Genomic DNA, 22,720 nt, shown 5'->3' on the forward strand with positions numbered 1-22,720 from the left:
TCCAAACCGTTATTCCAAGTGACAAATGATCAAATTCCTGCATCTCCAATGTGGGATTCAGGAATTTGCAGGTATGCTTCTGCTTCTAGGGGATTTCAAGCAGTTAAAAGCAACGAACTCCTTTTCTGCTCTCTGAAGAGTTTCAAAGGCAGACAGCCTCTAAAACTAAAAATCATTACCAAACCAATAAAAAAGGAAACCCTTTCGAATTTTTTAGGAATCCCTGCTATTAGCCTCTTCAGCTACCTACCTCCTACAAAGGATTTATGTCAGTGTGCAGAACAGGCACAGCTATTAGAAACAGAAGTGAGTGGCATAAAAATAATGATAATCACTGCCGATGTGTTTTTTAAATGATATAAATCAGGAGTGATGCGAAGAGGCAAGAGAAAAAAAAGTCCTATTTGGTGGCTGGAAATACTGAGCCTTTTTTTTTTTGGTGAGCTGGAGTGTGCCAACTTTTCCAGACGGGAGGAATGCTGAGTGTCAAGGGGTCAGGATCAATCCGGTGTGAGTTGATGAGGCAGGAAGGTGGGGAGGAATGCGAGGAATGTCCCTGTTTGTGTAGGACTCCATTCAGCTCATTGGCGAGCCGGGGCCGCCCTGAGCGTATAAAAGCCTCGGGCCGCCCGTCCTGGCCTCACACAACAACTCTTCCCCGCCGAGAGGAGGCAGCCAGCACGACTCCCACCGCCGGCGACCCACTGCCTTCAGTTCGACGGCAGCCGCCCAGGCCGACAGCTCCCGAGACAGCAGCCCGGCGCGTCCCGACCCCGCCTCCGGCCCGAATCCGAGCCGCCAGCCCGGCCCGCCGCGCCACGCCCGCCCCGCCGCCTCCCGCCGCCCATAGCGCCCCGACCATGTCCGCCGCTGGCCTGGGCCCCGTCCGCTGCGCCTTCGTGCTCCTGCTCGCCCTCTGCAGCCGGGTAAGCACCGGAGACCCCCCGCGGCGGCCGGGGCCGGGCGGGAGACCGGGAGGGACCCCGGCGGCGCCGAAGGGCGTGCGTCCGGCTGACAGCCGCCTCCCTCCGCAGCCCACCTCCGGCCAGGACTGCGGCGGCCGGTGCCAGTGCGCTGCCGGCCCGGCGCCGCGCTGCCCCGCCGGCGTCAGCCTGGTACTGGACAGCTGCGGCTGCTGCCGCGTGTGCGCCAAGCAGCTGGGCGAGCTGTGCACCGAGCGCGACCCCTGCGACCCGCACAAGGGCCTCTTCTGCGACTTCGGCTCCCCGGCCAACCGCAAGATTGGCGTGTGCACCGGTAAGACCTGCAGCCCCCGTCCCCTCCCCGCGCCCCTCGCCCCGCGCCACCGCCACCGCCACCGGGGCGCCGGGGGACACTCGATGTCCCACCACCTCTTCCCTCACGCTCACCGTCCCTCCGGAAAAGAAAGCCGCTCGAATTGCGTCCTTTCCTCAGGCTGTTTCCCTGGAGCCTTGCTCCCAGCTCGCATCCCCGACGCGCTTCCTGTTCAGGCTCGAGAACCGATGCTTGACCCCTGCACGTCCCCTTTTTCCCTTCCGCTCCTTCAGCCAAAGATGGTGCCCCCTGCGTCTTCGGAGGGTCGGTGTACCGGAGCGGAGAGTCCTTCCAGAGCAGCTGCAAATACCAGTGCACTTGCCTGGACGGAGCGGTGGGCTGCGTGCCCCTGTGCAGCATGGATGTCCGCCTGCCCAGCCCCGACTGCCCCTTCCCACGAAGGGTCAAGCTGCCCGGGAAATGCTGCGAAGAGTGGGTGTGTGACGAGCCCAAGGACCACACCGTGGTCGGCCCTGCCCTCGCTGGTGAGCTGAGTCTTCCTCTAAGCCAGCCTCGTGATTCTCCCCCCTGGGGCTGAGTCCTGACTTTGCCAAGGGCAGGGGGAAATGTCTTAGCCTGGGGTCTTACCTCGTGTTTGTGTTCCCTGCTCTCACAGCTTACCGACTGGAAGACACGTTTGGCCCAGACCCAACCATGATTCGAGCCAACTGCCTGGTCCAGACCACAGAGTGGAGTGCCTGTTCCAAGACCTGCGGGATGGGCATCTCCACCCGGGTTACCAATGACAACGCCTTCTGCAGGCTGGAGAAGCAGAGCCGCCTCTGCATGGTCAGGCCTTGTGAAGCTGACCTGGAAGAGAACATTAAGGTACGTTTTCTCCTCCAATTAACTCATAATCATGGAACAAGAGTGGACAGGACCAAAGTTAGGACAGGACCAAAGTTAGGTCTCTTACCACCCTTGTTATTATAGGCCTGTCATCTCCAAAAATATCCAACCATTGAACTGTTTTGATGGAATGAGATGTTATGTAATAGGAGCCACCAATTTTCCACTCGGAAATCCTCCACAGTGTTAGTTCATTCAAGACATCCCAGAAGAGGCCATGTCTATTTTTGGAAAACTGGCAAATGAGACTCAACCTTCCCATCCTCAAAATATAAACAGAAGTCAGACAGCCCTAAGGCGAGAACACACAGAGGTTGAAGAAAGCCACACCCCTTGCAGAGTCATTGATTTTTCTCTCCTCCCTTGTCTTCCTCAGAAGGGCAAAAAGTGCATCCGGACCCCCAAAATCTCCAAGCCTGTCAAGTTTGAGCTTTCTGGCTGCACCAGCATAAAGACATTCCGGGCTAAATTCTGCGGCGTGTGCACCGATGGGCGGTGCTGCACCCCACACAGAACCGCAACCCTTCCCGTGGAGTTCAAGTGTCCTGATGGCGAGGTCATGAAGAAAAGCATGATGTTCATCAAGACCTGTGCCTGCCATTACAACTGCCCCGGAGACAATGACATCTTTGAGTCACTGTACTACAGGAAGATGTATGGAGACATGGCCTAAAGCCAGAGAGAGTGTGAGACATGAACTCTTTAGGCTGTCACTTGAACTGATTCACATCTCATTTTTGTGTAAACATGATTTCAGTAGCACAGGTTATTTAAATTTGTTTTTCTAACTGGGGAAAAGAAAAATTCCCACCAAATTCAAAATCTTGTGCCTTATGACATTCAAACAGTCTGTCAACCCCAGACACTGGTTTGAAGGAAGTAAGACTTGACTGTGGGACTGCATTAGTGCATAGCACCAGCATGTATGCTAGGAGCAGTGGGAGGGGACCAATAGAAAGCCTTGTCATCTTACAGTAGTGATGTCCCTGCTTTTTGGAGTGTCACTGGGAAGGAAGACTCACTGACCTGCCTGTAGCTCCAGTGACAGCTAGGATGTGCGTTCATGAGGATGAGTCAAGTTCTTCTCTAGGTCATGACAGCAGATTCAGCTCTGACCTTCTGATTCGGATGACAGTGTTCAGGAATCAGAATCCTGTCTATTAGACTGGACAGCTTGTGGCAAGCTAATTTGCCTGTAACAAGCCAGATTTTTTTTTATTGATATTGTAAATACTGTGTGTATATATATATAAATATATATATATTTGTACAGTTATCTAAGTTAATTTAAAGTTGTTTGTGCCTTTTTGTTTATGTTTTTAATGCTTTGATATTTCAAATGTTAGCCTCAATTCTGAACACCATAGGTAGGACGTAAAGCTTGTCTGATAACTCAAAGCATGAAATGGATATTCAAATGGAAATTCTGCTCAGTTAGAGCAGCAGTCCATCAAAACAGGATTTTTGCTGAAGGTGAGGCAGCAATGTCCTTGCAAGTCTGATTTGTAGGTTGGAAATGTGGTAGGCTCACTTTTAATGTACAAATGACCTTTATTAAAAAATGAATGGCTCTGTATAGCTGATTGGTTTTTCCACCTGGAAGCATTTGTTTCTACTTTGACTATGACTGTTTTTTTGGACAGTTTATTTGTTGAGAGTGTGACCAAAAGTTACATGTTTGCACCTTTCTAGTTGAAAATAAAGTATATATTTTTTCTACAAAGGGCTTGGTTATTCATTTATTCTCTAAACATTTCTGAGTTTTCTTGAGTAAAAATGGAAAGCTTTTGTTTGTCTTAAAACAATTCACTTATAATTTTCTAGATATCTTTTATCATCTAATCAATTGGTTAATCCCTTCAATAGAACTTTTACATGAATACACACCACACTGAATCAGGTGTCACAAATTTGCAGGCATATACACTGTATTGAGTACACAGGCATTTTTTTGTTATCTTCACAGTATTTTATAAACACTTCAATTCTCTCTAGATTATTTCAGTCTCCACTATCCCCTGTTGTATTACACTTGGTCCTGTTTACATTTAGTACCTCTCTGGCCATTGTAGGCATCTAATTTCCAACTTGTCATCACACAATAGCCCATGTGCCTTGCACATAGAAAAATTTTTTGAATTTGTATGCTCTACTGTAGATCTATTTCTGAACTTTAATATCTTACTGTTAAGGCTGGAAAAGTATAAAATCTCCACTAAAGTGGAACAACTTAATAAGTCTTATTTTGCATAGTTCTGCTTTCAGTTGCCAGAAAACAAATCACAAATACATGATGGCATAAGTAGAAAAAGAAGGATAAGCAAATCTTCCATTCATTTGTATCATAGAAATTTGCCTTAAATTAAAAGCAACTCCTCCATTTCCCCAAGCTTTTCACTTTATCAGATCTCAAAATCAATAATTTAGCAAATGGTTTGACAAAATGAAATTGTTCAAGAAGCCCTGTGTAGAAATGACATTGGACCTCACCAGGTCTCCACTGAAAAATCAACTGACATAAGTGGCAAACAAAAGAAACACTCCAGGGACAACTAAAAGCCCATTTTTTTCTAGATCAGAATAGCTGTGGATTCTAGGGGAAAAATAATAGTTGCAGGCAGAAAAAGCCCTCACAGGGTAATTAGCAATGTTGTAGTGCCAGTGTCATTCTAAGAGACAAAAATACATCCGAAAATAAAGACTAGTTCTACAAACAGTACCCATGCCACAAACCAAAGGGAAAGCTTCCCATGTTCAAAATATGAAAAGTATTTCTGGTCAAAACATTGGATTTTTAGGATACACCTACATACGTATACAGCAATGCCATCAGTAGCTGCACTCCACTTCCCCAAATAAGCCCACATGCAAACACACACACACACAGAGCACACTGTTTGCTTTACATTTCCTTTCTGTCAGTTGACTCCTAGCTGCAAAGGTGAAGGGCCATTGTAAATGAGCCTAACTGTTTAAAAAGGAATTTGAGAATTCTGGGAAGATAGTAGTAATAACAGAAGCATAGATTTTAGATTTTCCAAATCTCTACATAAAAACAGAGTAACTAGATTACAAAATCAAAACACCATGAGACATATTTACAACAAAATTAGATGACAAAGCATCCCTTGCCCCAAGATAAGAGAGGGGGAAAATCATCAACCACCACAAGACCCACACTATGTCAGCATAAATGTGAGAAAAAGCAAAGGCATGCAGCAGGGTATCTGATGCTTCGGAGAAGGGGAGAGCTCCAAAATATCCAACAGTGAAATATAGGAGATCAATCTGAGGATAGTTTATGAAACTGGTAGGAGTTTTGACCATTCCAACAAAACTTAGAAACCAAGGCTCTCTCCCAAGGGAGGACTCCACATTCTTGGGAGTAAAATAAAAATTAAGCAAGTCAGAGACAGCAAAAACATTAAGAGAGAGGGTCCAGGTAAAAATGAGAATAGAAACAGATTCAAAATATCAGGAAGCAAATGACCATATTTTTAATGCTGCATGAAAACAACCAAAGAGGGAGCTCTACGAAGTCAGAAAATCTATTTAAACCAAGCCTCCTTCCTAAATAAAATCCAGGAAAACTAACTTTACCTAAAAAATAGAAAAACAAAATTATCAAAGCCAAATCCATAATGATAAAAATCCTCCAGAAAGTAGGCATACAGAGCACTTACCTCAATATAATAAAGGCCACATATGACAAACCCACAGCCAACATCATTCTCAAAGGTGAAAAACTGACACCATCTCCTTTAAGATCAGGAACAAGAAAAGATTGCCCACTCTCACCACTATTATTCAACATAGTTTTGCAAGTTTTAGCCACAGCAATCAGAGAAGAAAAAGAAAGAAAAGGAATCCAAATCGGAAAAGAAGAAGTAAAGATGTCATGGTTTGCAGATGACATGATGCTATATATAGAGAATCCTAAAGATGCTATCAGAAAACTACTAGAGCTAATCAATGAATTTGGTAAAGTAGCAGGCTACAAAATTAATGCACAGAAATTTCTTGCATTCCTATACACTAATGATGAAAAATCTGAAAGAGAACTTAAGGAAACACTCCCATTTACCATTGCAACAAAAAAAAATAACATACCTAGGAATAAACCTACCTAAGGAGACAAAAGACCTGTATGCAGAAAATTATAAGATACTGACGAAAGAAATTAAAGATGACACAAACAGATGGAGAGATATACCATGTTCTCGGATTGGAAGAATCAACATTGTGAAAATGACTATACTACCCAAAGCAATCTACAGATTCAATGCAATCCCTATAAAACTACCAATGGCATTTTTCACAGAAATAGAACAAAAAATTTTACAATTTGTATGGAAACACAAAAGACCCTGAATAACAAAAGCAATCTTGAGAAAGAAAAACAGAGCTGGAGGAAACAGGCTCTCAGACTTCAGACTATACTACAAACCTACAGTAATCAAGACGGTATGATACTGGCACAAAAACAGAAATAAAGATCAATGGAACAGGATAGAAAACCCAGAGATAAACCCACGCACATATGGTTACCTTATTTTTGATAAAGGAGGCAAGAATATACAGTGGAGAAAAGACAGCCTCTTCAATAAATGGTGCTGGGAAAACTGGACAGGTACATGTAAAAGAATGAAATTAGAACACTCCCTAACACCATACACAAAACTAAACTCAAAATGGATTAAAGACCTAAATTAAGGCCAGACACTATCAAACTCTTAGAGGAAAACATAGGCAGGACACTCTATGACATAAATCACAGCAAGATCCTTTTTGACCCACCTCCTAGAGAAATGGAAATAAAAACAAAAATAAACAAATGGGACCTAATGAAACTTCAAAGCTTTTGCACAGCAAAGGAAACCATAAACAAGACAAAAAGACAACCCTCAGAATGGGAGAAAATATTTGCAAAGGAAGCAACTGACAAAGGATTAATTTCCAAAATTTACAAGCAGCTCATGCAGCTCAATAACAAAAAAACAAACAACCCAATCCAAAAATGGGCAGAAGACCTAAATAGACATTTCTCCAAAGAAGATATACAGATTGCCAACAAACACATGAAACAATGCTCAACATCACTAATCATTAGAGAAATGCAAATCAAAACTACAATGAAGTATCACCTCACACCAGTCAGAATGGCCATCACCAAAAAATCTAGAAACAATAAATGCTGGAGAGCGTGTGGAGAAAAGGGAACCCTCTTGCACTGTTGGTGGGAATGTAAAGTGATACAGCCACTCTGGAGAACAGTATGGATGTTCTTTAAAAAACTAAAAATAGAACTACCATACGACACAGCAATCCCACTACTGGGCATATACCCTGAGAAAACCAGAATTCAAAAAGAGTCATGTAACACAATGTTCACTGCAGCTCTATTTACAATAGCCAGGACATGGAAGCAGCCTAAGTGTCCATTGACAGATGAATGGATAAAGAAGATGTGGCACATATATACAATGGAATATTACTCAGCCATAAAAAGAAACGAAATTGAGTTATTTGTAGTGAGGTGGTTGGACCTAGAGTTTGTCATACAGAGTGAAGTGAGTCAGAAAGAGAAAAATAAACACCATATGCTAACACATATATATGGAATCTAAAAAAAAAAAAAAAGGTTCTGAAGAACCTAGGGGTAGGACAGGAATAAAGACACATATGTAGAGAATGGACTTGAGGACACGGGGAGTGGGAAGGGTAGGGTGGGACGAAGTGAGAGAGTGGCATGAACATATATACACTACCAAATGTAAAATAGATAGCTAGTGGGAAGCAGCCACATAGCACACGGAGATCAGCTTGGTGCTTTGTGACCATCTAGAGGGGTGGGATAGGGAGGGTGTGAGGGAGATGCAAGAGGGAGGAGATATGGGAATATATGTATATGTATAGCTAATTCACTTTGTTATACAGCAGAAAGTAACACACCATTGTAAAGCAATTATACTCCAATAAAGATGTTTAAAAAAAAAAGCCAAATGCATACAATGCTTTATATGAAAAAAATAATAAAGGACAGAATAACATATCTACAGATAGTAAAAGCATGCCAGAAATACATGCCCAGAAAACATGTCAAAACTATAACCTACTATTTCAAAAGAACATTAAGAAAATAACACTGGACATAAATGATTAAAAGGTAATGACTAATGACATAAAGTAACAACATAAATGAGTTAGTAAAACCTGGAAATATGATGATAAAAACTCAAGAAGGAATTAGAAATTAAAGAAATGTTAGAAAAATAGAAGGAACACAAGAGTGAACAAAGACAAGAGTTAATTCCTTAAGAAGAAGAGATAATGAGGAGAGAATTTTTTTTAAATAAAAAAAGAATTAAATGGTTTCAAGAAAAAGTGGTAAATATTACTGATAGGCAAAGAAGGTCCAACATATGAATAGTAGGAGTTCCTGAAGAAGAACAAACCCAAAAACTATAAATCAAGAAAACTGAAATAAAAAGTGATTTGAAAGTGATACTGAAAAAAAGAAAGAGAGAAAGAAAGAAAGAAAAAAAGAAAGAAAGAAAGAAAGAAAGAAAGTGATACTGAAAAAGCATGCCATATACCTAATAAAATCAGCCAACACTAAGACATATTCTAGTAAAATTGCTTCACTATAAAGAAAAAGGAAAAACTTTTGGGACATCTAGGCAAAAGGAACATGAACATTATAAGTAAAAGAAAATTAATTCATTATTCTGATAATGACAGCAACACTTCAAATCAGAAAAATTACAATAACATGTTTAAGATACTGAAGGAAAGAAAATGTGAGCCAAAGAATTTTTACCCTTCAAAACTGATATTCAAGAATAAAGGACACAGACAAATCATCAAAACCATGTAAGACCTCAGGGCATATTGTTCCTATGAACACTTTCTGAGGAGCCTACCTGAAAAGAAGCTCAAAAAACAAAAATGTCTGAGAGATGTTAACATAAGGACTGGTGGTGAGCATTAAATATAGCTTATCTTTAGAACTAAGACTAAATAAAGGCTAAAGAGGAAAAAGTATAGTATACAGTGGCTATATACTCTGATAGTGTGGAGTGCAACCATAAAATGTTTGGGGAGAGAATGAAAGTAGCATATGCCACACGCACACACATTTAACTCCTTTTATTGGTGGTGGTGGTGGTGGTGGTATTGTTATTCTTAGACTGTGGGGTGTGTAAAGTGAGATCAAGCAAATTAGCCATTATGGACATTCTAACACTATCCCAAGTGGTGGTGAGTTCCTAGGATTCTTAGTGAGGAAGTCAGAAAATACAGATGTAATATAAAAGTGATTAAGTTAGATTCTGTAGTCCTGACTTTGAATTAGAAATATCAGTGTAAACTTATGATGTATTTTATCTTTTAAAACACACACATGTATGTACATTTCTTCCTACGTCTGCTCACTGAAAAAGCTTAGCTACAATGACAACTAAAAAGCAATGAGCATCCCTAAGTCCAGATTGTGCTCTTGTTATTTTCCACTAAAAGAACCTAAGGCTTCTTGGAGAATGGCTGACTCCAGGACTGGGGCAGTAAATGTGTAAGATAAATACTTTTATGCAGGGAACACCTTTATATATTGGATAATAATGAAGCTAACAAGGACCTTTAAGATCATACTGAAAGGATTCAGGAGGCAAATTGAAGAGACTCCTACTAAAGATGGGGCAATTTGAGCTTCTATGAGAATAAGAATTGCAGTGTATTAAGCCTATCATCTATCCTTAAATTGATTGGCTCATTATGATAGCTAAAGAAAAAGCCTAACTGACCACCTGAGAATATTAGGAAACCTATTCATTATACACTAAATGTAATACTTCCATGATGACTTTGGTTTCATATCTTTGTTCACATCTTTGTTATTCTACACAGCTCATGGTGCTTCAGAAGAGATTGGTTTAATCTGTACCAACTCCAGACATAATCCAGAGATGACTTTTAAGAGAAATAAATCTCTTAGTAGTATTCATCTCATGATATTCAATTTAAAGTAATTTTATATTCTTTAAAAATAATTTTCTATAATTTTCCAAAATGAACATGCATTATTTTATAATCAGAAAAAGTTTTAAAAAACAAATCTTTTAACTCCTCATTAAAAAAATAGCAAGAATATGCCCAAAAGTGTTAGAGTTTTTCATGATTTCAGATTTAGATAAACAGCTCACGATACATAAACAGATGGCTAAGCCATTCAAGTCACTATTCCTTAATGTGCCAGGTGCCCAGGAGCATGTGCAACACACATATAACCTCTAGGCTACATGTATTCATGTATATTAAGTGTATTCTCTTACCTCATTTTCCAATTCCATAAATAAATTCATGGAAGATTTTCTTCTGTAAATTTACAATAACTATTCTTTATCTCATGAATCATACTGATTATATTTAGACTGTTGCTAGGACTAAGAATAAAGTAAGCAATGTAAAATGTATTCTTAAAATACTGTCACATTCCAAATCTAAATATAGGATCCAAAACAGTAGACATGGAGACCCTCTTCCATATTAGATATTTAAAAGACAAAGAATAGTAAGAAATGTAGAATGTCACTGATTAATTCAAATTTATGTCTCAAGAATATAAAACATATGTAAGATTTGCATTAGGTCAACAAATTTTTTTTTTTTTTTTTTTTTTTGTGGTACGCGGGCCTCTCACTGCTGTGGCCTCTCCCGTTGCGGAGCACAGGCTCCGGACGCGCAGGCCCAGCGGCCATGGCTTACGGGCCCAGCCGCTCCGCGGCATGTGGGATCCTCCCGGACCGGGGCACAAACCCGTGTCCCCTGCATCGGCAGGCGGATCCTCAACCACTGCGCCACCAGGGAAGCCCAGGTCAACAAATTTTAATAGAGTTTTTGTCAGCACAGTTAACACAATTGGGTTAATTCAAATTGGGAAACTGAGATCAAAATTTAAATTTATACTTCTACGTTAACTGCTAACAATGTTTATATTCTCCATTTTTCAATCCAATATATATCGATTTATTCTATGTTTGAGATTGAAGTCCTTTAAAATTGAAACCCTTAGCATTAAAAAAATGACAAACTATTATTATTTTATTCTTTTTTCAAATGTTCTTTTATATCATTCCAGAGGAATTTTTTTTAACTAAGCATAGGCTCAACTCTTTATTTTTCTCCCCAATTCTTCTCTTCCTGGATTCTTTCTGATCTGTGGTCAGTATTTGTTGTATCCTCTCTAGTGAGTTATTATGAAATACTGAAAATGACATTAAATCCAAGGGCTTAGGAAATATTTTCTACATGACTGTTTTTTGTTTGTTTGTTTGTTTTTGCATTTTGCTTATTTGCTGGTTTTTAAACTTTACCTATAATTTGGGCTGATGAATCTCAATATGAAAACTATTTCATGTCACTGATAATTTGTAACTCTAGGCAAGTTTCCATGTTTATATTAAGGAGCTCTGAGAAGTCTGAGAAATTCCCAGAACTCCATTTGCATAAACACCTTGAAATAGGGATGTGGTGAGAGACGGGACGTGTGTGGGGCATGAGCCAAACACTAAAATTGCCTAGATTTGAGGAGGGAGTTATGGGATTTATAATGTGACCATTGGGAGATACATTTTAAGGAAGACGGGAGCTTGGCTGGAAGTCTGGGGAAGTCAGTTCATGTGTTCTGCCTTGGTGAACAGCAAAAGAAAGTGGGAAAGACAACTGAAAATGGTGTCCTGTATACAGAATAGTATACATATTCTCAGTTCTCTCATTTCTGGTTTCTGGTGGCTTTCATCCTTTTGGGATTGAGTCTTTGTCAATTTTCTAACTATCTTTTCCAGGTAGTCTTTCTGTTTCTCTGCTCCAAACATGATTGTCTAGTGACCTTCTACACCCAGAGATTGCTCTGCTAACTGGAGTCCATAGAGGACCCCACAATGAGTAAACACCCATCAGTCCTTCAAGCCAGAAGCCCGGCATCTCTGTCTATGGGACTTTCCTACCAGGTATGTAGAGTAACCAATGGAGATATAAAGGACTTTGAAAGAACAGTGTGACATCTTAACTGCCCCTAAAGGGCTTAATAGAGAGCCTATTGAGATATGGGCTTGAGGAGTGATGCTGGAAGTCTAATGCTCCCATTAGTCACTGAGGGAAACCAGAAGACCTTTGAGAAGATGTATGGGATTGAGATCCTTTACAATTAAATCTTTTAGAATTTAATGGGCTTCCAAGGATAAGCTGTAAAACTGTTGGCAATCTCTTGGAGGAAGGAAGGAAGAAAGGAAGGAAGACCTGCTGGGATGTGTTGCTGCTGGTTAGCATCTGTGACCATATGGGTGGCCACTGGAAGCTGCTGCTATGGAAATTCTGGCTGACCACTGTTGGAAGTAGTGGCCAAGAAGTGGTCATTGCCAAGAGCAACAGCCAAGAGGCTCTCCTGGGAGATGTTGACTGGAAGCACCCTTGGGTGTTTTTAATAGAGAGCTGGGTCCAGGGATCATCTGCTTGAAGAGCTTTTTGAGGGAGGATGTTGTTCGTTTTGTGTAAATATGCTTAGGTGAATCATCCTTGATGTTAGGGAAAAAAAGAGGAATACTATTGGTCTTATTATGCTCCCCACTAAGAGAACATCATAATTTCTCTCAAAATCAACTTCTCCATGTGACTCTGCATTTCTATTAATAGCACTATTACTCTACTTGTTACCCTGGTGGGAACACTCCATTATCATGGAATCCTCCACTTTCCTTTTACTCATACTCAAATATTTTAACTTCAATTTAGAAATTTATTTATAGAGAAAGTAGTCCCAGACCCAGTCATAAGGGCAGCCCCATGCTTTTGTGAATCTTACGTCCAGGAGCTCTATGAATATCGGAGGAAAATCCCCTCTTGCTTCATGCAGGGGAAAGGGAAAAGTAACCATTTAAAAATACACCAGAGCACTCTGTTCTTCTTAACAAGGCCAGGCCCAAGGAGAAATTATTTTACTAGAGCCTTACCTATTGGGATTTTGTTCGAGTCTAACCTACATGGAGGAAGGAAAATACTTAACTTCAGCTCCCTCTAGCTATGTGATCACACCAAAGACAGGGGGGACTGAAAGTACTGTTGATGTTTACAGAGGCACAAGCTCACCAAAAGACTGAGGCCCAATCATAGGACTAGAAAATGCTTCCCCTCCCCCAACACCTTACTACTACATTACTAAAGGCCTATTTACTGAAGTTCCTTTCACTCAGTACATCATGTCTACCTTTCAATAAAAAATTACAAAACATACTGAAAGACAAAAAAAAAAAAATAACACAAACAAACAAGGAAAAACAGTTTGAAGAGACTGAACAAACATCAGTACCAGAGTCAGATATGGTAGAAATATTGGAATTATCAGACTAGGAAATGTTTTTAAACTATAATTAATATGCTGAAGAATTTAATGAAAAAAGTAGACAACATGAAAAAACAGATGGACAATGTAAGCAGAGAGATGGAAATTCTAATAAAGAATCAAGATTAAATGTTAGAGATCAAAAAACACTGTAACAGAAATGAAGAATGCTCATCAGTAAACTTGACACAGCTGAGGAAAGAGTTTCTGAGCTTGATATGAAATAGATACATCCAAAACTGAAAGGCAAAGAGAAAAGAGACTGGAAAAAAACCCAGAATATCCAAGGATTGTAGGACAACTACAAAAGATGTAGCATACACATAATGGGAATACCAAAGAGAATAAAGAGAGAAAGGGACAGAATTGATATTTGAAGCAATAATGACTGAGAATTTCCCATAAATTAATGTCAGACATTAAACCAGAGACCCAGGAAGCTCAGAAAATACCAAGCAGGATAAATACCAAAAACAAACAAACAAAGAAAAACCCAAAAACTATACTTAGGCATATAATATTCAAACTTCAGACAATAAAAGACAAAGAAAAATTCTCGGGAGAAGCCAGAGGAAAAAAATACCTTACCTATAAAGGAGCAGGGTTAAGAATTACATCTGATTTTTCCCCAGAAACCATGCAAGCAAGAAGAGAGTAGAGTGAAACAATTGATGTGTTTCCAGCAAAAAGCCCACAAACTAGACTTCTGTACTTTGTGAAGCTATCTATAAGAAAGAGCATCAAAGGAGAAGCAAGTAAAGTACAATTAAAACTTTTGCTTTTCTTTAGTTGATCTAAAAATAATAATTTGTCAACAATATACTTATGTATGCTTATGTTTATGAACTAAATAACATCAATGATACAAGAGACTGGAGGGAGGAGTTAGGATTATTTTATTATAAAGTACTACCCATGAAATAATATGGTGTTATTTGAAAATGCACTTGGATTATTTTAAATGTATAGTGTACTCTAGGGCAATTACTAAAAAAAGTATAAAAAGAAGTATAACTGATGTGCTAAGAAAGGAGTGAAAATGGAATCATATAGGTAATCACGTTAAAAGTCAGTGTTCCAACCTATTAAAAGACATAGATTATTAGAATGAATCAAAAAACAAGACCCAACTATAAGTTGTCTACAATTAACCCACTTTAACTGTAAACAGATATGTAACTTAAAAGTAAAGAGGTGGAGAAAGATAAGCCATGCTAACACTAATCAAACGAAAGCAGGAGCAGGTATATTAATTTCAGACAGAGCAGACTTTAGAACTAGGAAAATAAGGAATACAGAGAGGCATTACGTAATGATAAAGAGGTCAGTAGTCCAAGAAGACATAAAAATCTTTAATGTGTATGCACCTAACAACAGAGCATTGATATATGTGAGGCAAAAACTTAATAGAACTATGAAAAGCAATAGATGAATCCACTATTATACTTGGAGATTTTGATACCTCTTTATCAGAAATGGACAGATCCAGCAAGCAGAAGATCAGTAAGGACATAGTTGAACTCCACAGCACCATCAATCAACTGGATATAATTGACATCTATAGGCTACTTCATCCAACAACAGCATATTACACATTCTTCTCAAGCTCACATGGAACATCCACCAGTATAGACCATATTCAGGGCCATAAAATATTCTTTAACAAGTTTAAAAGAATTGAAATCATATCATGTCTGCTCTCAGACTACAATGGAATTAAACTAGAAATCAAGAACAGAAAGATTTTCAATAACACATGGGTCAAAGAAGGACTCTCAAGAGAAATTTTAAAATATTTTGAATTAAATGATTCTCTCAGTAGGGCTTCCTAATGGGGCCCAAGCAGTCACTGGGTAGTTCTACTATTTCTTCCGCTTCTCTAACCTCTCAGATGCTTCAGTAAACAGTGGAAACTACTAAGTCCTCTTTTCCTTCTCTCTGAAATCTTCATAAAACTGTTAATTGGGTTGCAGTTCCCTCCGTCTTATTCCCAGGTGTCAAAATCCCTTCTCACCTTAATGGTGGCAGCTATTACTGCATGCCTACCTTCACAAATCTCTATAGACAAATGGTAGGTACCAATTTCTATTCACATGCCTCCAAACTCAGAAAATTCTAAACCATCTCCAGCTTTCCATTTCTGTCATTCTTATTACAGATTTCACTACTTTTGCCAGCAATATTTGTATGAGTCTGCTAACTAGTTTTCCTGTTCCTCCACAATTCTTCTTAATTACTGCCATCAGATTATCATCTCTGGTCACATAAGTTTTGTGCTCTGAAAAAGATGCAAAAGTTATTATCAAGGTAAATACCATCTTTGCAGGATGGTATTCAAGATCTACAAAATAACATCAAAGCATCTACTCAGAATAAGTTCATATTACTTTGTTTTTTGCTTTTTTTTTTTTTTTTGATTGCATTGGGTCTTCCTTGCTGCATGAGGGCTTTCTCTAGTTGCGGCGAGCGTGGGCTACTCTTTGTTGTGGTACACAGGTTTCTCGTTGCGGTGGCTTCTCTTATTGCAGAGCACGGGCACTAGGCACGTGGGCTTCAGTAGTTGTGGCATGTGGGCTCAGTAGTTGTGGCTCACGGGCTGTAGAGCTCAGGCTTAGTAGTTGTGGCACATGGGCTTAGTTGCTCTGCGGCATGTGGGATCTTCCCGGACCTGGGCTCGAACCCGTGTCCCCTGCATTGGCAGGAGGATTCTTAACCACTGTGCCACCAGGGAAGTCCAAGTTCATATTACTCTTGTACATACTTTTTATGCCAAAACCAAACTGGGCTTACCATATTTTCCAAATAGTTTCCACATTTTGCCTTCATTCAGTCTAGTCCCTCTGCCTGGAAAATTCTTCCCCTGATTCTTCCATAATGTGTATGTGTGTAAATGCATAAATACATTTATATATGTCAACCCTACACATCTTTTAAAACCCTTCCCAGAAGTCACCTGCACAAATCCTTTCCTGGTTCCCTTGACCTATCAGCAGCCATCTTTTCTTTAAAACTATCTAGCAAACATTCTGTTTATACCTGTACTATGTCACTTATGTCAATTTTACCCATATTCTAGTTCTTTGCTGTCCAATAGACAAATGTGGCTATTAAACTTAAATGAATTAAAATTAAATAAAGTGTAAAATTCAGCTTCTCTCTCACATTAGCATTATTTCAAATGCTCAGAAGCCAGTGGCTTCCAGATCAGACAACGCAGATATTGCAAACATCTTCATCATCACAGAAAGTTATACTTGAAAGCACCATTCTAGTTGTTCATAGATTTACTTTCTGTATCAACTCCAAAGTTCTTGAGCTCAGAAACTCAGCTTCGACATGGAAGATTCTCAATAAACATGGGTTAAATTAAATGGGTTATTTAATTATGCGAGTACATAAATATATGGGTCATATCTTTAAATTAATCAGGTCTCACATTTATTTGTGAATAATTTTAAAAATTTAAATATCTTTTTAAAGAGTTGATCATTTGCATTTAAATTCCAAAGCTAGAAATGCAAGACAAATCAGGCATAATATATGTAAATAGCTTATTGAATGGATTGAATTCAGTAGAGTACACTTAGGAAATAGTTTAATTTCTCACCCACCCCCTAACCCCTAGCCATTACACATTTTTTATAAGTATCCTGATCCTATTTCTTTATATTTTAGGTAGATCCCAGAGATTTGGTTTATTTTTAGCTATTATACAATTTTTATATTCAGGTATTTAAAAAAAATCTATTCCAATCTAAATCAAAACTATAATCTGCATCTAATTTAAATATCTTCTCCTTCCAAGTAGGGAGCAAAGTTTGCAGGGGTGGTGGGGAGGGAGGTGGCACTTGTTTTCTCTTTCACTCAACTTGTTCTACTTCATTTTGCCTCATCTTTAATTTGTAGCTTCAAATTAAACTGCTACCAAGGCGCACTCAGTGATTTGCTTACCATCTTTTAAGTCCTTACTATGGTAGTGCTATGCGTTGTGTTAGGTTCTAGGGGAGATGCATAGGTGAGTAAGATGTGGTTTCTGCTCTCACAGACCTTAAAACCTATGTGTAGAGTAGAAATATTTCTCAATTAATCACAAAGTAAGGTAGAACATGTTAAATTTCCCAAGTGTTGCACTGGAAAAAAATCCTACAGGAGAGGAAAGGAATGAAAATTCACTTTCTGCTGAGACTTTATGACAAAGGAACCATTTGAGTTGGGTTTTCTAGGAAAGATAAAATGTCTAAGGCATACATTTCTTAATGTCATCTCAATATCAGACAAATCACATATATTATGACCCAGCATGATAACCATTTACATCTATTAGGTTTCTTTCAGTGGCAAATGACCAAAAACTCAGTCTACCCTGGCTTAAGCAAAAAGGGGATTTATTGAAAAAAAAGGGAGTTTAACAGAAAAGTCCTAGGTACACTGGTTTGAGACAGGACTGGATGAAAGAACTCAAAGTACATGACCAGGGTTTGGTTCTCTCTCCCTCTCTCTCTCTCCCCCCACCCACCTCCTTCTGCACCCCCTCTTCCTCTCTCTCTCCATCTCTCTCTCCAGAACTCTTATTTTCCATCTTGTATTCTTTTGTCACCAACAAAAGAGGTACCAGCACTTCTAGACCTACAGCCTTCTGGATTCACAAAAAGCTGTAGTCTTTGACCCAGAATTCCAGGCAAAATTCTGAGTTCTCATAAATTAGACCAGCTGAGGTCAGCCCTCACTCCTGAACTGGTCACTCATGCCAGCGGAAGGGAATGTGGAGAGTGGTTTAACTCAGGCGGACCTTGGAGTCTATGAGTGGAATCAGCGTTACCCAAGGCACCTGGGTTGAAAGCTGGAGGATGATGATTCCACCAGTGCAGGGATCAGCAAACTTTTTCTGTAAAAAGCCCCATAATAAACATTTTAGCCTTTGAGGAACATACAGTCTCTGTCTATTCAACTTTGTCATTTGTAGCTCAGAAGCAGCCATGGACATTATGTCAACAAATGGGGATGGCCTCATACCAATAAAACTTTATTTACAAAATCAGGAGGCAGGCCCTGTACTAGAGAGAAATTGAATACAATTATCAGGATGGAAGTCAGGCAACAAAAAAACAAACAGTAGGTATCTACGACACGCATAGTACAATATAGGTACACCTGCTTCTCTGAGTCTTCAGCCCTGCCCCCTCTTTATAATGAGAATCTTAACAGATGACTTTCAGGAGGCTGCTTTTCCTTTAAGTCCACCTGGCTTCATATTAAAATAGTCTACTGAGTGTCCAGGTGGCTCTTACAAATACTTGGAACCCAGGAAGAAAGGTGACAGCCTCCATGATAACAAGTACCAGTTCCAGCAACAGATAATATGCCTCTGGATACAACACTTTCATGTGCTAAGATATATAATCTCTCCCCACTGCTCCACACCCAAATAATTTGCTTCTTCCCCGGTCTTTTCCATGCCAGGTAATGCTACTGCCTTTTAGCCAATCATCCAGACCTAAAGCTGAGGTGTCGTCCTTGAATATTTTTCTGCTCACACCCCACAGTCAGCCAGTCAGCAAGATCTACATCCAAAATACATTCTGAATCTGACTCCTTCTTCCTACTGTCACTGCCACAACTCCAGTCCATGTCACATCATCACGGTCCCTCTCCTGGATTTCTCTAACCACCTTCCCAGAGGTCTCCCTATGTTCTCTTGCCCTTCTACTCTCCTTTCTCTATTCAGCAGTGGGGTGATCTTTGGAAAATATAAATCCTCCCATGGCTTCCCATTACGCTTGGAAAAAAATCTGGATTTCTTAACATAGTTCACAAGGCTCCCATGATCTAGAGTTTGTCAACTTTCCCAGCCTCATCTCCTAACACTCTCCCCTTTTTAGCTCTATTTCAGCAACATTATCTTCTGGCTATGCCTTAAATGGTCTAAGCTCAACCATGCCTCACGGCTTTTTGACTTTCTATTCCCTCTACTGAGGCAGATCTTTTCCTACGAATTTTCTAACAATGTTAAGTCCAATGGAATAAGATATTGTTTCTCTTGTATATCGGTAGGGTATACAACAGTACTTGACATGTAGTCAATAAATATCTTCTGAATGAATGAATGAGGCAAATGTGGCGAGAAAAATAAGGGCAGACACAGAGACAATGGGATAACGCAGAAATGTTCAGATTAGTGCAAGAATTCCAAGGTTCCACAAGAAGACAGACCATCCCTCTGTATAAAGTTTTACTGTCTGGTCCGAGAGCTACACTAAGAAAAATTAAAAGTAGCATTCACTCAATAAATAAAAGTAAACCAGAAACAACAACCACAAAAAAATAATCTTAGTAGTTGCTACTTTAATTAATGAAAGGTTACGTTCTTCTGAGTCAAGGTACTTTATCTAGAGCTCAGAGAAGAAACAAGATTTTCACCATAAAGAAATAAGTAGTGTGCTAAATTAAGCCTTTGGGAAATGAGTTGATTGAATTAATGCTGATTTTCTAAGTACAGAAAGAACCTTGCAAAGAATTCCTAACACTAGCAAAATTGGCAACAAAAATACTTCACACTTACAATTGAAAAACATAAAATGCCTACGTCAGTAAATCCCAGAAGATGTCATTAGGGACAAATAAGTAATTTTATTGGAGTTCAAATATCTCTATGACTCCATCCTGACATGGACCCTTGTGGCATGTGACAGGTGGCACAGGGATTATACCTTTAATGTTAATTTACTAATTCTGTTAAAGTGTTAATTACTATAAATTATGCACAACACTATTCTGGGGAGAGTGAAACATGCTGGTGTTCTTTACTGCTTATTAATGCAAAAATCGTCTTTTTCAAATTAGATCAATAAAAGAACAAGGCGAATAATCCTCTTACTTGGAAGTGTCTACCTCCTAAATGCTTATATTAATCAGCTTTCCTGTGGTGACAGACAAGTCCCAAATCTCAGTGACTTGTAACAACAAATGTTTATTTCTCGCACAGTTCCATGTTAGTAGCTTTGTCTTGGCTGCTGTGGCTTTGCTCCATGTGCCTTATCATGCCAGGAACAGGGCTAAAAGAGCGGCCCCTCTTTGGGACACTACATCATTATTGAGTCCAAGGGGAAAGGGCAAGACGCAGAGCCAAACCACCCAACTGCCCTTAAAGCTATTACTTGGATGTGGCATTTGCATTTCCATTGGCTGAAACAAGCCACATGGCCAAGTTGACATGGTGGCCAAGTGTATTCAGCCCATAGGGTGGCTCTACAAGTCCTGTGGCAATGGGTGAGAATGCATAATTATCCTACAGGGAAGGGGACTGAGTCGTGGGTACAGTGATGCAACTACCACGAGAGTCAATTAACGTAGGTATCTTAAGTGTATCTTCCTCGCAGTAAATGACGCTGAATTTTGTAAAGTTTGTGGTTCTGAAACCTCCTGCAGTTTTTAACTCCTTAGTTAAGTCCTTGATGACGAGTTCAGTTTTATTCCTCTGTTTCTGTTCTGCCATGGGATACAAGGATTTAACCTATCTTCTCTCTTTCTAGACTGTCCCACCAACCTGCTAGATACTGAACTCAATTGTCATCTTATGTAATCCTCCCAGGAATCTCTGAATATTCAAATAAATGAAAGGTCTGAAAGGCTTATGAAGTTGCCAACTTTCTCACTGCTAGAAATTGATTTGTCCAGGATGTGAATTTCATGGACTTTCTAACACATCATGCTGTCTGCTATGCGGACTTCTCTTATCCAGGAACAGGAAAGGCCGGGTATGGGCTGGGTGGAGAGGGGTCTTCAGGGTCATTTTAAGGCCTTGGTAGGCCCTGAGTTCTTTTATTATGGAGGCTTCACACTGCATCACATAAAACATATCAAAACAAACCCGCATCCCACACTAAATATAATTTTCAGCTGTAAATTTTTTTTTAAAAAAAAGGATGCTTATAATTTTACCTTTGAAGTTATTTGGCTACAAATAGCATTTGATTGATGGTTGACTATGATTTGTCAGCTATCACCATGTATACTTAGGAAGTATTTCAAAGTAAGAAATTCCAAATACCAAAATTATATTCAAAGGCAATGAAATTGGTATAAATACTAAATTTGACAATTAATACAGTTGACATGGGGCTATATTTGTAGATTTTAGTTAAACACTTATTACTTTCGATTTTCCAGTCTTCTTATATTATTTGGAGCCATACGTGTTTTTTTTCAGGACTCAAATATTTTGCGGGGAGTGGGGGAGAGGTCTCTAAAATGCTTATAGGCTCCAGGATTTGTGCATACGCCACCCAGTGGGTTAAATGCTTTATCCTAGAGCTATTCTGGGTGAGGAAAAACACATCCTCAAAACGTGGAGCCCAAAGACAGAGCTTCGAGAAGAAATTAAAAGTCAGATATCATCCAAAGATCAAAGAGTAGAATCTATGTGTGAGACAGCAGGACAAAAGTGAGAAGTTTGAGATTGAACCTGAGGAATATGAGTGAATGGGAGAAGCGTGGAAAGAGATGCTTATGCAGTGAGATGCTCCGTGGACTCTGGGGAGGTGGGAGCTGCTGAAAAGCTGGCTTTTAAGTCCAGCACGTTTTTGTGGTTGACCCAGGGCAAAAATGTGCCTTGAACTTTCTAGCCCCAAATAACTGCTCCCCCAGACTCCAGAACTCCTGCACTGACACCATTCTCACTCTCTCCATCTTTCCAAGAGATCTCTGTAGCTCCCCCTTCTGGGCTCCTCGCAGGAGGGACTTCTTTTCCTGAGTGACCCCAAGGGTTTCTCCCTCGGGCATTTGGCTGTCCTGAACTTTCAATGAAGGGTCACTGACTCTGATCCCAGGAAAGCCTAGTTCCTCTTCCTGATTTAACTTGTCCAATGGCAACTGTTCAGTTGTTGAGGCGGATTCCTTCTGTAAGTAAAGCTGCATTTCTGCTCCCAAGATTCAAAGTGATTTCTACATCCCACTCTCACTTTATTACTCTACAGAACTAACTCTATTACTTTTAGAGTCATGGGACCTCAATAATTAATGGATTTCTCTTACTGTGATGGAGCATCTCAGCCCTCTAGATTTTTCCATTTCCCGTTGAATTCATGTTTCCAGTCTGAAGAAGACACCACTAGGTTTCCTCTTGATTTTGAAGCAGAGGTGATTGATATACCATTAGTAAAACTGTTTCCATAGCTTCTCTTT

The 22,720-nt window shown here is 39.8% G+C and overlaps 1 protein-coding gene across 2 annotated transcripts; it reads left to right on the forward strand.

Annotated features, from left to right (window-relative positions):
• The first annotated feature begins 755 nt into the window (after positions 1 to 755).
• CCN2 (cellular communication network factor 2) lies at positions 756 to 3,868 on the forward strand. Of its 2 annotated transcripts, XM_060167292.1 has the most exons (5): positions 761 to 926; positions 1,035 to 1,257; positions 1,530 to 1,781; positions 1,913 to 2,124; positions 2,522 to 3,868. In XM_060167292.1, exons 1-5 carry the CDS (start codon positions 861 to 863, stop codon positions 2,816 to 2,818), a joined length of 1,050 nt encoding a protein of 349 aa, XP_060023275.1. In that variant the 5' UTR covers positions 761 to 860; the 3' UTR covers positions 2,819 to 3,868. The 2 variants fall into 2 exon arrangements, with proteins under 2 accessions (XP_060023274.1, XP_060023275.1); XM_060167291.1 differs by having other exon boundaries at positions 756 to 1,257.
• Positions 3,869 to 22,720: the final 18,852 nt, after the last annotated feature.

This window comes from Lagenorhynchus albirostris, chromosome 12 (genome assembly GCF_949774975.1).
Source record: "Lagenorhynchus albirostris chromosome 12, mLagAlb1.1, whole genome shotgun sequence".
NCBI classification, from domain to species: Eukaryota; Metazoa; Chordata; class Mammalia; order Artiodactyla; family Delphinidae; genus Lagenorhynchus; species Lagenorhynchus albirostris.